This window comes from Bactrocera tryoni, chromosome 3, assembly GCF_016617805.1.
Source record: "Bactrocera tryoni isolate S06 chromosome 3, CSIRO_BtryS06_freeze2, whole genome shotgun sequence".
Lineage (NCBI taxonomy): Eukaryota > Metazoa > Arthropoda > Insecta > Diptera > Tephritidae > Bactrocera > Bactrocera tryoni.
This window is the reverse complement of record NC_052501.1, coordinates 75,709,578-75,725,608: the sequence shown is the minus strand read 5'-3', so window position 1 is coordinate 75,725,608 and position 16,031 is coordinate 75,709,578. Positions and strand designations below refer to the sequence as shown.

The 16,031-nt window shown below is 38.3% G+C and overlaps 2 protein-coding genes and 1 pseudogene across 2 annotated transcripts; 2 read left to right on the top strand and 1 right to left on the bottom strand.

Moving 5' to 3' along the window:
• The first annotated feature begins 1,783 nt into the window (after positions 1 to 1,783).
• On the top strand, positions 1,784 to 2,540 carry LOC120770777 (annotated as a pseudogene).
• Positions 2,541 to 3,794: 1,254 nt separating this feature from the next.
• LOC120772456 (probable cytochrome P450 6t3) lies at positions 3,795 to 8,066 on the top strand. Its single transcript, XM_040101080.1, has 3 exons — positions 3,795 to 4,008; positions 6,105 to 7,424; positions 7,665 to 8,066. Exons 1-3 carry the CDS (start codon positions 3,955 to 3,957, stop codon positions 7,941 to 7,943), a joined length of 1,653 nt encoding a protein of 550 aa, XP_039957014.1. The 5' UTR covers positions 3,795 to 3,954; the 3' UTR covers positions 7,944 to 8,066.
• Positions 8,067 to 10,575: 2,509 nt separating this feature from the next.
• On the bottom strand, positions 10,576 to 14,850 carry LOC120772458 (probable cytochrome P450 6g2). Its single transcript, XM_040101081.1, has 3 exons — positions 14,221 to 14,850; positions 11,170 to 11,982; positions 10,576 to 11,107 (listed from the first exon to the last, which is right to left on the bottom strand). Exons 1-3 carry the CDS (start codon positions 14,728 to 14,730, stop codon positions 10,823 to 10,825), a joined length of 1,608 nt encoding a protein of 535 aa, XP_039957015.1. The 5' UTR covers positions 14,731 to 14,850; the 3' UTR covers positions 10,576 to 10,822.
• Positions 14,851 to 16,031: the final 1,181 nt, after the last annotated feature.

Below are 16,031 nucleotides of genomic sequence, written 5' to 3'. Positions count from 1 at the left end.
GCAAAACTAATACAGCTGTGTAAACTGACGTTGAGCAACACGAAAAGCTCCGTCAGGATCGGGAAGGACCTCCCCGAGCCGTTCGATATCAAACGAGGTTTCAGACAAGGCGACTCCCTCTCGTGTGACTTCTTCAATCTGCTGCTGGAGAAAATAATTCGAGCTGCAAACTTAATCGAGCGGGTACAATCTTTTGTAAGAGTGTACAGCTGCTGGCGTATGCCGAAGATATTGATATCATCATGGTATGGTTTGAACAGCTCAGTAGAACGTGATATCGAGATAAGGTTTTACGTTGTTGTATAAAAATGGCGCTACCAGCGTTAATTATGGCCGACAGTCCTCTTACCTACCTACCTTTCTTTTATTACGCGAGCATGACTTGGCGTTTTCAGATTTGCGCAAAATTAGACCCTCGTTTGTATTTTTGTAACAACACGATTATTTATAATTGATTTATGTATTCAAGTGTATTTATGTTTATGTCAATTGACAATTTGAATTATACGGGATGTCTCAAAATTAACGCGAGATTTAAATTTGCCGCCATTTCAATTATTCCTTACAAATGAGGAATTCACTATTCCGTCCATATTTTGTATGAAATTTTCGAACTGCGCTCGCCAAGCTTTCATTATTTTTGAAATATAATTCAACAACGAAGACATCTTGTTCTACTTCTAGCCAAGCCTAAACTGTTAGCTGTCAATTTTTTAGGGTTTGTCAACACTTTACTACATAAGTAAATGGCGGCAAATTGAAATCTTGCATTAATTTTGAGACATCCCGTATTTAATTCGAATTCATTGATAACATAATTCTATAAATGATACTACATCTACCCTATTTAATGCGTTTCAAAAAATAATTTGAGGTTATACGTAAATTTTTTTAACAAATACTAGAATTTTATGCTTTACATACATTTTTGAAACAAAATATAAAAACTGTGCATAAAATTATAAACAATTAATAATATTTACCAATAAAAAAAGCAACAAGTATACCTTAGAAAAGTTTTTGGTACATAAAATCATGGCAAAATCATAAAATCTATATATTCAACGCTTAGAATATCAAATTGTTTAAGCGGTTACATGGGTTTCCTAGGGTAAAAAACAGTCTTTTTTCAACAATTTTTTTCTCATATGAAAAATTAAATATTTTATTAGAATTTTTCATTGTTAAAAATATACACTATTAACAAAGAAATTCTGAAATTAAAAAAAAATGTTTAAACTCCGCCATTGCTCGGCCAGGATAACTCCTTACAGGATCATCTAAATGGAAAAAATATGTGTTTTAGTTAAAACCTTAACTTAAAACTGGGACGAAGGAAAAACAACTGAAACTGAAAATTGAATTTTTGGCAAACATTTTTACAAAAAAACAATCCTTTGTCCAAGTCTTTAAGAATTGTATCTCAAAGACCTGTGTAAAATTTCATGAAGATCGGTTGAGTAGTTCTCGAGAAATCTTGCCCACTGACACAGTTTCGAGAAAAACGCGTTTAAAGACGATGATGCACTTAGCCCAGCTAGCCTCGAGCGCACAAGTTCTCAGGGCTGAATCTCCGAAACTATTACCCCGATCAATTTGAAAATTTAGGACAATATTTTAGAGGTGTTGTGGAATTTAATAACACCATAAAAAAAATCGATTTTTTTAAACCCGTAAACCCATGAAACCCTTTAAAAGGTTGTATGCAGTTAGATGACCGAAAAAGCGAATTTTCCAGATTTTTTTCAGAGAAAACTTTTAAATTTATTTACCCAAAATTATAATGCTGACGGCAGGCACCATAGGCCTCTTGGCGGCTCTATTGGCGCTCGTCTACTTTTGGTGGCGCTACACATATGGCTACTGGAAACGCAATAAGATTCCCTATATGACGCCACTGCCACTGATTGGCAATATGGAAATTTTGTTTAAAATGAGCAATAGTTTCTAACTATATCTATCGGACATTTATAAAGACGCTAGAATGTCAAAAGCTGCAGCAGTCGGCATTTACATATTCAATCGGCCAGCGTTAGTGTTGCGTGACCAGAAACTTATAAAATCTGTGCTAATTAAGGAGTTTTCGCAATTCACCAATCGGTCAAGCGGTCTGATTGCTGATCCACGCAATGATCCCTTGGTTTCGAATAATCTATTTTTTATACGCAATTCACAATGGAAGGATTTGAGAACGAAAATAACGCCGATTTTCACAATGGGAAAGATCAAACAAATGTATTCACTAATGACTGAGGTTAGTTCCTAACTTTTGTATTAATATATATTTTTTACTATGTGTAATCGTAATGTAGATCGGCACAGAGTTGGAAGATCATTTGAATTAATTTGCGAAAACAGACGACGCTTTCGTAACTGAAGTTAAAGATATTTGTGCAAACTTCACCACCGATGTGATTGCCACTATCGCTTTTGGCATTAAAGCCAATAGTCTTGTAGATCCGAATGCCGAGCTTCGTGCGCTAGGCCGAAAACAGCTAACCTTTACATTCGACCGACAAACCGAACACCTTCGATCGTGACCGCTTCAGCGCCGAGAATAAGAAAACCCATAAGCCTATATCCTACTTTCCCTTCGGTACTGGACCACGAAACTGTATTAGTTGTAGCATCGGATTGCTGCAGTCTAAGCTGGGTTTGGTGCATATTTTGAAGAATCATTATGTCACTACATACATGTGAGAAGACACCATCGGAAATTTCTTTCGATCCACTGTCCTTAGCGTTAAGCCATAAGGAAGCCATTTACTTAAAACTTGTCAAAGACAAGCGCTATGAGCACACAGCAAGGCTGTGAATGTTCAAAAATCAAACTAATTTCGGAAGGTATCGCTACAATTGCGCTTGGTGAAAATCTGGTCGATGGTAGATTTTCCAGGTGTAAGGCCACTTTAATAAAGAAAAATTAGTTTGTTGACGGTGAGCTTCCGTCTCTCACACAATACGCTCGATAGAGCCTTATATGCGATGTTGAGTAGGCTTATTTCACGGTAATTGGCTCAGATTGTGGGTTCTCCCCTTTCGGGCAGAGCACACTTAAATTCCAATCGTCTGGCATGCTTTCGTCCGACCATATTCTACAAAGTAGCTGATGCATGCTCCATTAGGTCTTCGCCGCTATATTTCAATATGCTATCCATCGGTTCCCGCTGCTTTGTTGTTCTTCAAATGCCAAACTAATATGACTCACTTGGACGAGAGTTTGGTACTGCTACATTAAAAAAAGTCGGATTTCAGTACGAGGTTCTATTTACTAGCCTTGAGAATTGGGCAAACTTTCTCTTCTAAGTAAGAATAATTTTGTCTCATTTGGATAAATTAGGATTAAATAGGCTCAAAACTTGGCGTAACTAACTATAATCACAGCATTATCCACCTCTATATGGGACATTGAAGTTGAGAGGAGCTCGAAAGGAATATCTTTCATCAGAACTATCAGACTACTCTCGTGCCAATCTACATTGCTCCCCAACTCTTTTGTGAACAAAACGTCATACGACAGATTTTGAAGTTTTTATTTTCATTGATGCTAGCATAAGATCCCTTCGTGATCGCGTGTGTCATGCGGAGTGTCAATGTGAATTACAAACTCGTGAACATGCTTATTTAGTATGATAGTGCTACAACTTGAAGTCATGCGTCACTATAAAAATGAAAATGAAAATTAGAGAATCTTATAAATTACCCAAAACACGCAAAAGTGCTGTTGACCCAAGTCTAAGATTGCAAAATAGAAATTAGAAGTAAATGTGTGTAGTTTACTAATCGATATTGAGCTTGTGCCCTTAAAATCGTATGACACCAAACAACTTTCACTCATTCGTGCGTTTCGCACGGTGAACGCTGATCTACGCAGATCTGTAGACGGCAACACAACATTTAGATAAATACAGCCAGTACAGGATCACTACGAGTCCGTTTCTGCGATCCAGCTGCATGGGAATTTTGGTGCGCGCACAAGTCGTCACTTTGTGGTTAAGTAGAAAGCAGGTGAGTCCGATTTTGGTTTGTAGCTTAAGCGAAGCGTTCGCCAATACAAGCGTGCGGATCCAGTTCAAAGTGTAAGGTGTCAACTGTTTCTTGTCGTGTGGTGTGAAACGCGCTGGATCGAATTTGGTCGACTCAGGGTAGTACTGTGAGTAGAGTTTGCAAAAGTGAGTGTATCGTATCGTTACAACAAAATCATATTTACCTTCGGATCCACATGCTGGTCATAAACTGGTATGTAAACTGGCATACCCTGTGGCAAACGATATTTGTGAAATGATTCCAACGAGTAACCGTCTTCCTCCATCGGCGCGGTGCATTGCCGATCGAGAAACGGTAGTCGCAATCGCATTCGTTTAGTAGAGAGACCACAGCTCTTTGATCACCATCATAGAGACTGTGTTTCGTTACAGTCAACAGTTTAAAATTGAACCTACATTAAATATGGAATCCGATGACGCTTCCAATAGTCGCAACTCGCAACTATTAACAAAGCTGATAAGGAGTAGAAATTGTAGTAAATTTTTGGTGCAGCACACCACGAAGACTGTAGTTTTAACACTCGGAGCCTGACCGTGGGGTATTGAGTTGTATTTTTTGTGAAGAAGACAACTAATTTCGTCAAATTACGAATTTATATATTCTGGAGAAAATAGTTCGAGCTGCAGAACTAAATAGAGAAGGTACCATCTTCTATAAGAGTGTACAGCTGCTGGAGTATGCCGATGATATTGATATCATCGGCCTCAACACCCGCGCCGTTAGTTCTGCTTTCTCCAGGCTGGACAAGGAAGCACAGAAAATGAGTCTGGCGGTGAACGAGGGCAAAACGAAATATCTCCTGTCATCAAACAAACAGTCGTCGCACTCGCGACTTGGCTCTCACGTCACTGTTGACAGTCATAACTTTGAAGTTGTAGATAATTTCGTCTATTTAGGAACCAGCATTAACACCACCAACAATGTCAGCCTGGAAATCCAACTCAGGATTGCTCTTGCCAACAGGTGCTACTTCGGACTGAGTACTCAATTGAAAAGTAAAGTCCTCTCTCGGCGAACAAAAGCTAAACTGTATAAGTCACTCATAATTCCCGTCCTGCTATATGGTGCAGAGGCTTGGGCGATGACAACAACCGATGAGTCCACGTTATGAGTTTTCGAGAGAAAAATTCTGCGAAAGATTTATGGTCCTTTGCGCATTGGCCACGGCGAATATCGCATTCGATGCAACGATGAGCTGTACGAGATATACGACGACATTTACATAGTTCAGCTAATTAAAAGACAGCGGCTACGCTGGCTAGGTCATGTTGTCCGGATGGATGATACGCCAATTAAGAAGATGAAGAAATCTGATATATGAAGGTTAGGTGGGACTTGAAATGAGGTTTCTTAATATTTAATATAGAAAGTAATCTTTAAGGGGTCAGTGGGTAATCTGGCCGGTTTCTTTAACATTTTTTTTCATAGAAATTTTTATTTTACAATAGAACTTTTTTCACACATCATGAGGTATATCGTGGAGTGTATAAATAATTTTTTTCGGAATTTGTTGATGACAACTGTCGGAGAAAAGGCTGAGTGAATGAGATGCGTTTTTTTACTGGCGGACACGTTTTCTCATGTTTGGATCATAATAAAAAATTATGAATCTGATAGGGACGACAGGCGGGCATTTTGTGAACATTTAAAATAAAATTAAGCAAATCGGTTCAGTAGCTCGACCGGAATCATGTCCGCCAGTCTAAAAAAGTGTGTTTTGATAAAAACACGTTTAAAGTGCCAGGTATGCACTCCGAGCGCTCCGAACGTCGAGCGATATTATTCTTTTTGGGCCTTTTTCGAAACCTTCCAATGGTAAAGTGGGTTTCTACATTAATTCTTAGAGTATAAGGGAACAGTAAATGCTAAAAATAAAAAAAAAATAAAAAAAAATTTAAAAAAGATTACCCTACTGACCCCTTAAGGGTTGGGCTAGACCAGCAGTCGACAGGACTTTGAACAAAATTTAAGACTTCGTAGTTACTTGAACATCGCTAACAGAGCATTTAGCATCATCGCACCAAATATTTAACATTCTGCTTTAATTGATTTTTCAGAGCTCAACAAAAGTCATGTCGGTCTACGGCTACCAACTGCTGATCACAATAGCGCTCATCTTTGTCGCAATGACCTTAATACAACTTTGGTTGCAACGTCGTTACAGTTATTGGCATCGTCGTAAAATACCATATCTCAAGCCCACACCGCTTTTGGGAAATTTAAAATCACTATTGTTGTTACGTTCTTCTTTCGGCGACTACTTTCGCGGGCTCTACGAAGAGCAAAACTTCCAATCGGCACCATTTTTTGGTTTCTTTATACTACAAACGCCCGCGCTGCTTATACGCGAACCGCAATTGATCGAGCAGTTACTCACGAAACAGTTTACTAGTTTTCCCAATCGCTATGAGGCTGCTGATCTACATAGTGATCCAATGGGCGCTTTAACGCTACCTTTAGCCAAATATGCGATATGGCGCAAGAGCCGACGGGAGATTTCGAAACTTTTCACTAGTGGACATATCAAAAGTGTAATGTATCCGAAACTCATTACCTACGCCGAACAATTAGAAGAGTATATCACACGTAAAATAAAGCAAGACGCGTCCGAACACAGTGTCCGAAGCGCTGCCGTCATTGAGGTGAAAGAAATGTGTGCGCTCTACACAACTGACGTCACAGCTGCGCTGTTGTATAGCACCGATGTGGCAGGTCTACGCAAAGATGGCTGCGAGATGCGCACACAGTGTGAAGATCTCTTCCAACCCGGTCTGCGTAAGATTATCGATTTCTTCGCAATATTCTTTCTACCAAAATGGGTGCGTACGCTTAAATCGAGAGTGTTCACACGCAAATACGCCGACTACTTACGGCGTTTGGTGGAGGAACACTTGAAAGTGACCGAACGTAAGCCTGATGGCGGCGATCTTATCGACTTGTTGTTGAACATGCAACGGCATTTGTGTGACTCAGAACCTTGCGGCTTTTGGCTGCGTCATCCGGACTTTATCGCCGCGCAAGTGGGTATTTTTCTATTGGCGGGCTTTGAGACGTCTTCTTCATTGATCGCGCTCATCTTGTACGAATTGGCAAAGCAACCGGCAATTCAGCGAAAATTAAAAGCCGAAATAGCTGCTATTTTTCGAGATCCATTCAATGGCGGTGTAAGTTACAAACAGTTATTGCATATGCCATACATGCATATGGTAGTCGCCGAAGGATTGCGTCTCTATCCGACAGCACCCTTCATTAATCGTGAGTGTTTGCCGAATGGCGAGCAGCAGACGTTGTGGTATGACAAGGGAAAGAAGTATTTGAGCATACCCAGAGATGTGCCGGCATATATCTCCATTTTGGGCTTACATAGTGATCCAAAGGTAAGATTTGTATAAATTCAACTATAAAGGTACTCCAAAACTCGAAATGTGGGACAGAAACTTTTTCTATAATATATGTATATGAATGTGTGCCCGTTTACGTACCTATATTAGAATTTGAAAATACATATGTATGTATGTAGTACCGAATATTCTCTTCTTTTTAAAAAATATGTTGCTTCAGAACCCGGTTTGCACGATGGCTTCCAGTCGCAATAATTCTTTTCATATTTTTTCCAGTTCTGGCCCAATCCACAACTTTACGATCCACAAAGATTTTCCCAAGAGAAACTGCACACCATCAAACCAATGACTTATTTACCATTTGGCGCCGGACCACATGGTTGTATTGGCAGTCGGCTTGGTATGCTGCAAGTCAAGCTCGGTTTACTCTACATCTTAAAGCGGCATCGTGTGGAATTGTGTGAGAAAACAACGAAGGAAATTCGATTTGATCCGAAAAGATTTATGCTAGAAGCTAAAGGTGGACTATACTTGACGTTTATTCAAGATGAATAAATAATAGCAAATACTTTTTTTAACATTTTAAGACTAAGAAAATTTATAAAGGCTTACAGGAGAGATTGCCACCTATTTACTATTATTTTAATAAATCAATAAAATGTGATTGTAATATGCCAATTTTGGAGTTATTTTATTGGAAAATATTTCTGATTGCTGTATACCATATTAGAATAACGACGTAACTTATAACAGCCTACCGTGTCGACTTCAAAATAATGGATCACCCACGACTTTCAGTGCTATACCACCAAACGAAGTAAGATGACGGCAGGAGAATCCAAATGGAGATGAGTGAAATATTTGCTTCATTTTGCCACTAGTCAAAACTATAGGCAACTTGACGCGTATATTCTTCCATCATGGTTTCTTAGCGAAGAACAAATTATCCGAACCCAACGAATCGGGATGTGGATCTGAAGAAATAATTAAAGTCCCATCCATCTGTGCGGGCTTATTAAATACATAAAGAATGAGCGAATTCGAGGTTCCCTACTTTTTTTAAGAAAAAACATAGAAGCTTCAAATTTTATTAGGAATGTTTATTATGAGAACATTCTTTGGCATTTCATTTTTAAAGATTATCTCTTTCAAATGTTAGCTGCGGCCACGATGGTCCATCCGTTGAGTCCAATTTTAGATAACTCGTTCGAGTATTTCGACTGGTAACTGGCGAATGACACGCGTGATGTTTTGCTCCTAGGCCTAAATCGAAGCAGTATTGTCCGCATAGACTTTCGACTATACATATCCCCACTGGAAAAAATCTAACGGTGTGATATCACACGATCTTGGTGGCCAATCGACCGGTCCAAATCGTGAAGTTATCTGCTCATCAAAGTGTTCTCTAAATAGATCTAATGATTGATGCGATGTGTGGGAAGTGGCGCCGTCTTGTTGAAACCAAATGTCGCCGAGATCACGAGCTTCAATTTCAGTTATTAAATAGGCGGTTATCACGTGGCGAAAACGGTCACGACTGACGGTTTCGTTCTCACCGGCATTATTTTTGAAGAAATATGTACCGATGATTTCACCGGCCCACAAACTGTTGCTTTTCCTAGATGAAATGGCAGCTCTTGAGTTGCTTCAGGTTGCTTTTCGTCACAAGTGCGGCAACTTTGGTTGTTTACATACCCATTGAGCTCGAAATGGACTTTATCGCTGAACAAAATTTGGCTTGAAAACATCAGATCTTCTTTGAACTTTGCAAAAGCCCATTGATCGAAGCTATGTTGCTCAGTAGGCCGATTATGTTGACCATAACGGAACAAATATAACAACAGTTTGACACAACTCATGCGCAATCTGTCATAAAAGGATATTGAAAACAAAACCTCTACTTGGATCACCTGTTATTATTGCCAGACTTAAAGTTCACCATTTACCTGTGAGAATCAGACCAGATCATACTTTAAGGTAAGCTTAAAAATTATCTACTGCAAGCTTCTTCTTCTTGCTCTAAATATATCCATGGTATTTAGAAGACGTCCACCCGTCTAATATTTTTTCCGGCTTAGTTAAGCTATAAATCTACTCTCTATTAATCAAAGAATTCAGTGCTTGCTTGAAAGAAAAAGTTGCAGAAGATATCTGCTAAGTTCAGTTTTTCTCAATAATTGGAATATTTCGAAGTTTAGCACCCCACAAAAACGTTTTATTACACTCCTTACCTTTCTAAATACCAAAACCTTACACCAGGTGATCCTTGTTATCCCCGTCAATAACCCTAAGATTTTAGCTGTGGCACTCGAAAGCGTGTGCTCCTTCAATCCTCACACGACCGCAATTATAGCCAAAGTCCAGAGCCGCGAGGAAATCCTCAGGTCGCTAGCCGGCTGGGGAAAAGAGGAGCAAAGTTGTTGGCAACATACGAGGCAATCGGCCGGCCGGTTCTTAACTCGCCGCAACAATATGGTTACTTGGATGTAGTGAAACGCAGACGAGGAAGCTTCAGACAATTCAGAACATAGTACTCCGGACTCCCAGTTGAGGAACTCCTCTCCTAGAAGTTTCTGTTGGCATGTTTTCGTAGAAATCATCCTCAACTTCCATCTTTCTCAACTACGTCGACGATATAAGACAATATGCTGACCAGACTTCGGACGCAACTAACTTCAGATACGCACTTACCATCATTCACAATAGAGCCATAAACACCTTCACCGGCTCCCTCTCAGTGAATGTCGTAATTGGAGTCAAACCACCGCCCATTGCAGACGACGAGTGCAAGTTGCCGCCAGTCAAGTGACACTTGCGCAGCTTCGTTCTGGTACGACAGCTTGCAACGAGTCCCCTTATGACTCTTACCACCTCTGTGCATGCTCTGCTAATCTTACACATCTGACACCTTTCTCCCTATGGTCCGCCCCGTCGAAATAGCACATTTCCTGGGCCTACGGTTGGATGACCTCGATGACAACTTATCTGAACCTTACCACCCCAACGAGGACTAAATAACCGTTGCAACAACAAAACCAGGTGTTCCTCTAAAATCCGTTCTTCCAAACAATTCTGGATTCAATATAGTAAGGGCTCCTAAGCTCGGCTGGAACTGAACAATCTGTCAAAGATATTTTTAAAAACCATCAACATCAGTTGAACAATTTTAATTTCAGTTACATTTGAATCGAAATTTTTGATAGTATAATTTTTATTTTGATTATTTAGATTATCTACAAGTAATTATCTACAAGTAAAGCAATAAAATTTTGTCTTCGTAAAGCTGAAATACTTACTTCAAATAACTTTATCCTACAGCTTAATCACTACCCATGTTAGACATGACACCTACTATATGTATCTTCTTTGAAGTATGTATATATAGTATAGAATGCTATATTAGCATCCTCATTTGCAAACACCCCACTTAATCTCTAAAACAATGGATCACGCACGACTTTCAGATTTATACCACCAGAGGACTGCAATATGATTGCACGAGGATTCAAATGCAGTTTCCTCGGTGTCTTTTCACAGGGCGTTACATAATGATTCCGATAGAAGTAGAGTAGCCCCAACTTCGTTTGGATCATCGCGAAGCGCTCACCAATACAGTTATGAGGTCCGATGCCGAAGGGCATATAGGCATTCATATTATTTTCGTGTTTGTTTTCGGGTAGAAAACGATCAGGATTAAATGTTTCGGGATCTTTGAAGTACTACAGCAATGAAAAAGGAATAATGAACACCAAAATTAGCATAGTGCGTTGCATAAACTAACCTTTGGATCCATGTGTAAAGCCTGACTCGGTATGTAGACAGGCATATTGTGCGGTACTGTAAAATCCAAACCAAAACCGTTCAGCGAATAACCTTTTTCATCAGCCTTCGGTGTGCATACGCGATCGAGGAAGGGTAGTGGTGGATAATGACGTAACACCTCCTTCACTACATTATCCATATACTTCAGACCCATTATCAGCTCGTAGGTTATTTTGCCATCATTATTCTTGTATGCCTCGCGTAATTCTTCACGCAAACGTCGTTGCACCTCCGGATTTTGCGCCATTTCAAACATAGCGAATGACATTGTGGAAGATGACGTTTCGAAGCCAGCCGAAAAGAAAATGGCTGCTTGCGCCGCCAAAGCGTCTTTCTCCAAAATGAACGGTTTCTTGCCTTCTTTCAGTTCTTCTTCGGCCTCCTGTTTGAATTTAATCAAAATATCGATTAAATCGTTGCGCACATTACCCCTTTTGATGCGTTCCTCCATCACATGATTGATTGTGTCGCGCAGAAAGATTGTGGTCTGTTTGGAAAATACTTTGAAGCCGAAAAGCTTAACCAATGTGGGTATGAAAAAGAACGCTTTGAACTCCATGGAACGCAACCAAGTAAATGTGAAGATTTTCTTGCCACTTTTACGGAAAATACCGTTCGGATCGTTGAGACTATTTGCTTGTATGCCGTAGGCCGTGATCGATATCACATCGGTTGTGTAGAGCGCATTCGGTTCCTTTACTTCTAGTATTGTGGAGTTGGTTTTCGCATCCATTTTCAATGCGCAGAGATATTTGTCGTATTCACGTGCGACCTGGGAATATGTTTAGATAATTTTGTTATTAAATTTTCTTTCGAAAATGGAAGAAATTTTCGAATTAATAATATTGTTTATGAAAGTAAAAAGTATTAAGACAAGTCAAGGAGATCTAAGTTCGGGTATAACCAAACATTTCATAATCTTTTAACTTTAAAGTTTTGAAGCCAGGCAAGTACTTGGGAACAAGAGCCAAGTCTGGGCAACACAGTGATTTAACGATGTTTTTCATTGCGTTTTTGGATTTAAATTCGGTCACAATCGTGGCTCGATGCTAAGGTACATTATCACCATGTAAAATCCATGAATTTTTCTTCTACAATTCCGGCCGTTTTCAACGAATGTTCTCATGCAAACGCCTCAGTACGGCCAAATAGAATTCCTTATTGACTGTTCCTACATCCACAACAAATTCATGATGCACCAAACCACTAATATCGAAAAAACAACGAGTATCACATTGAATTTGGAACGACTTCGGCGTGGTTTTTTTACTTTCCATTCCGATGATTGTTGACTTGTTTGCATGGCAAAGTCTTAAACCAATGTCTCAGCGGCAGTTATAATGCTCTCCATTGATGGTGGCATTAGAACTTTTTGAAAAAATTTCAGCTTTATCATGACGAGTCGAGCCAGAACACGTTTCATACTCAAATATCCATCAAAATCATTCAAACAGACTCGCGAGAGTTGTCGAGCTCTCTTGCTATCTTTCTAACACTTGACTGACGATTTTTAAGCACCATATTCTTCACTTTTTAATATTTTTTCTTTTGAAGAGGTCGAAGGTCGTCCAGAACGTGATGTTTTCAACGATCTCCCGACCGTATTTGAAAGCTTTGGAACTTCCTTTAGCGCTCATACACTTAATATAAAGATTTTCGAACTTGCGGGTGACTTTATTACGCAACAATCGGCCAATAGCTGAGTTATATTATTAAAATTTTTTTAATAACGTTGCATATTTATGCTGAGATTGAATAAATCGGGTGAAAGCTAAGACTAGACCCCTTATAGCTAACAAGCCTTATGGTCCTGAAGGTATTACTTCCTTACTTGTTAATATTAATATCACTAGCCTATGATGAGAGGCCTTCCTTGCTAATTTTATGGGTTTTCGGGTTTCAAAAAATCGAATTTTTGTATTATCTTATTAAAATCTACAATACCTCTAGAAAATTGTTCTAAATTTTCAAGAGTAATAGTTTCGGAGATACAGCCTTGATAACTTGTGCGATCGCGGCTAGCTGGGCTAAGTGCGCCGTCGTTAAACGCTTTTTTCTCGAAACGGTGTTTTTGAAGTCGGTTGCCAAGATTTCTCGAGAACTTCATATACAGGTCTTTAAGATACAATTCTTAAAGACTTGGACGTAGGTTTTTTTCGATTGCAACTATTTGAAAAAAAATTTGCGAAATTTTCTTTTTTGTAAAAATTTCAAATTTTCAGTTTTTTTTGCTTCGTCCAAGTTCTAAGTTAAGGTTTTAACTAAACCACGTATTTTTTCACTTTAAATGATGCTGTAAGTTATCCTGCCAACGCCTGCGCATATTTTTCCGAAGAGTCATCGGAAATAGCTTTGCAATCTCGGCCAAAATATATTTTTCCGAAAATTTCTGAATTATTTTGTTAATAGTGTATGTTTGTAACAATAAAAAATTCTAATAAAATATTTAATTTTTTACATGAGAAAAAAATTGGTGAAAAAAGGCTGTTTTTTACCCGAGGAAACTTAAGTGATGAGAATTTTTTGAACTCAAATTCGTAAACAGAAAACCTCACATACTTCACAGACCACTAAGCACATGAGTCGCAAACTTTTCTTTCAGATTTGTTGAGTATCCAAGTTGCACACCACATCATATTTTCAAACCGTATTTAAGTTCAAACACTGCTTCAAACACTGACTTAGTCACACTTTAAGTAATTTTTACAATTTTTTATTGATGCTTTTTTTGTATTAACAGCTTTTTATAGTCTTTTCATGTTATTTTTTGAACATTTTTTATATAAAATTTAATTTTTTTAAATAAAATTTAGTTTTTTATTTTTCTGTATTTTTTTAAGTTTTATTTTATATTTTGTAATTTTTTTAATTCATATTTTTTTTACCAAAACATTTTATTTTTAATTTTTCGTTTATTTATTTATTTTTTGTAATTTTTTTTTTGTAATTTTTTTTTGTAATTTTTTTTTTGAATTTTTTTTGTAATTTTTTTTTGTAATTTTTTACTAACCTCTTCAATGAGCGGAAACATTTGCTTCATTTTTCCACTAGTAAAAACTGGCGTCAACTTAACGCGTATCTCCTTCCAACGCGGGTTCTTAGCGAAGAACAAGTTATCCGAACCCAACGAATCGGAATGTGGATCCGACGACGCATAACGATTTGAGAAATAATTAAAATCCTTAATCAAAATGGCTTTGATCAACTCCAGATCACGTATCAGCAGTGAAGGCTTATTAAATATATAGATACCGACAGCTGCGAGATTTTTGGCCTTCTCATTATTGTACAAATGCTGAAACCAGGTGCAAGGATCGGTGTCGGAATTGATAATACCTTTGAGATTGCCAAAAAACATAGACGGTTCAATATAAGGTATACGGTGACGACGCCAATATGTATATTGATATTGTAACCAAATGTATAGCGCGAAGCAGACGAAGGCCAATGTGGCCAGGATCTCGGTTAGATTGCCGATTAGCGCGCCGCCAAGGCCGGTTAACACATTTGATACAAACATTTCGAAACGCACCGATTTTTTCTCTCTATTTACAATAAATTTGTTCTACTCAACAATTTCGTATAAAAATGAATATTTGCCCGCAGCATTTGGCGTATTTGACCGACTGAGTTGTGGCGGCGCTTGCTTTAGCGCTTTTATACCGTCAACTTCGCGCATATGGTAGATAACAAAGCATCTATCGCTTACTTTCCATTTGCTCAGCCATGCAAATACTGCGTTTATTGTATAGTATATTATATGTGTTATTATAATTGTGGAAGCCATTCTATTTTGATGCATATGTCTTCCCCTTTGTAAAATCTTTGGTTCTACTTAATGATTAGCTGTAGATTGATGCTGGCAAAACGCCTTCATGTGTGCTTCTGCAGATAATTTCGTATATATGTATTTAAGTACTTAAGATAGTGAGAGTCAAAAAATTATTTATGTTTATTTAAGAGCAGTTAAGCTTGTTGCCAAAATTATTTACAACTTTCCCCTGGCACTCATACAACAAAGTTCGTACTACATTAGCACTCAAGTGGACTTTATATTATATATAGTGTTCTTCAATAGGGTACTACAAAAGTAGACCGATAGAGACAGCAAAGGACACCATATTTTTCCGCTCTTTTGACATTTCTCTTCAACGAATCCAAATTATGAATATTTACTACCTAAATTATATACCATTTTGGGCGACCACTGTTTGCCATTTTTCTGTTAGAGACATTATTCCCTCAGTGTAAAACTGTTCTGGTTTCTCGACGAAAAACTGCGACAAATAATTTTTACAGGCTTCTCGTGAAGCCAACTTTACTTCCTGAAGCAAAACGAAGCCCTTTCTCTTGATCAGTTCTGGCTGCTTTTTTCCGATTGCTTGCTTCAGTCTCGTCAGTTGTTGACACTAAAATGTAGAATCAATCGGTTGACCAAAGTAGAGCAGCTTATAGTGGTTGATTCCCTTCCATTACCACCAAACAATCAGCATAACCTTTCGAGGCGCCAATTCAGGCTTTGTGACCAACTGGCTTTGTGAGAACGGAAGCAAGCGAACCATTGTTTTGTTACACGAACTGTTATAGCATCGTCTCCGTAAACTGCACAAATTTCATTGGTGGCTTTCGGCACTCTCAGAAAGAGATTTGCGAAGAGCAGTAAATTTCCTGCAAAACTAATACAAACCTGATTTCGCCGATTTATAATAAGAGTGAAATAAATAAAAAAATAAATGAAAAAAATTCATTTAATAAAAATTTTGCCTAAAAATATTCAAACTTTAACCGTCAATATCTTTTAAACGGTTAGGTTTACGAAAA

Bases quoted from the DNA above. Each gene is read 5' to 3' on its own strand.
- LOC120772456 (XM_040101080.1), top strand. From the start codon at position 3,955: ATGGGAATTTTGGTGCGCGCACAAGTCGTCACTTTGTGGTTAAGTAGA. The intron at 4,009-6,104 runs GTGAGTCCGATT...TTGATTTTTCAG, and splicing joins TGTGGTTAAGTAGAAAGCAG to AGCTCAACAAAAGTCATGTC. The intron at 7,425-7,664 runs GTAAGATTTGTA...TATTTTTTCCAG, and splicing joins GCTTACATAGTGATCCAAAG to TTCTGGCCCAATCCACAACT.
- LOC120772458 (XM_040101081.1), bottom strand. From the start codon at position 14,730: ATGTTTGTATCAAATGTGTTAACCGGCCTTGGCGGCGCGCTAATCGGC. The intron at 11,983-14,220 runs GTTAGTAAAAAA...ACATATTCCCAG, and splicing joins TGTTTCCGCTCATTGAAGAG to GTCGCACGTGAATACGACAA. The intron at 11,108-11,169 runs GTTAGTTTATGC...TCATTGCTGTAG, and splicing joins CTTTACACATGGATCCAAAG to TACTTCAAAGATCCCGAAAC.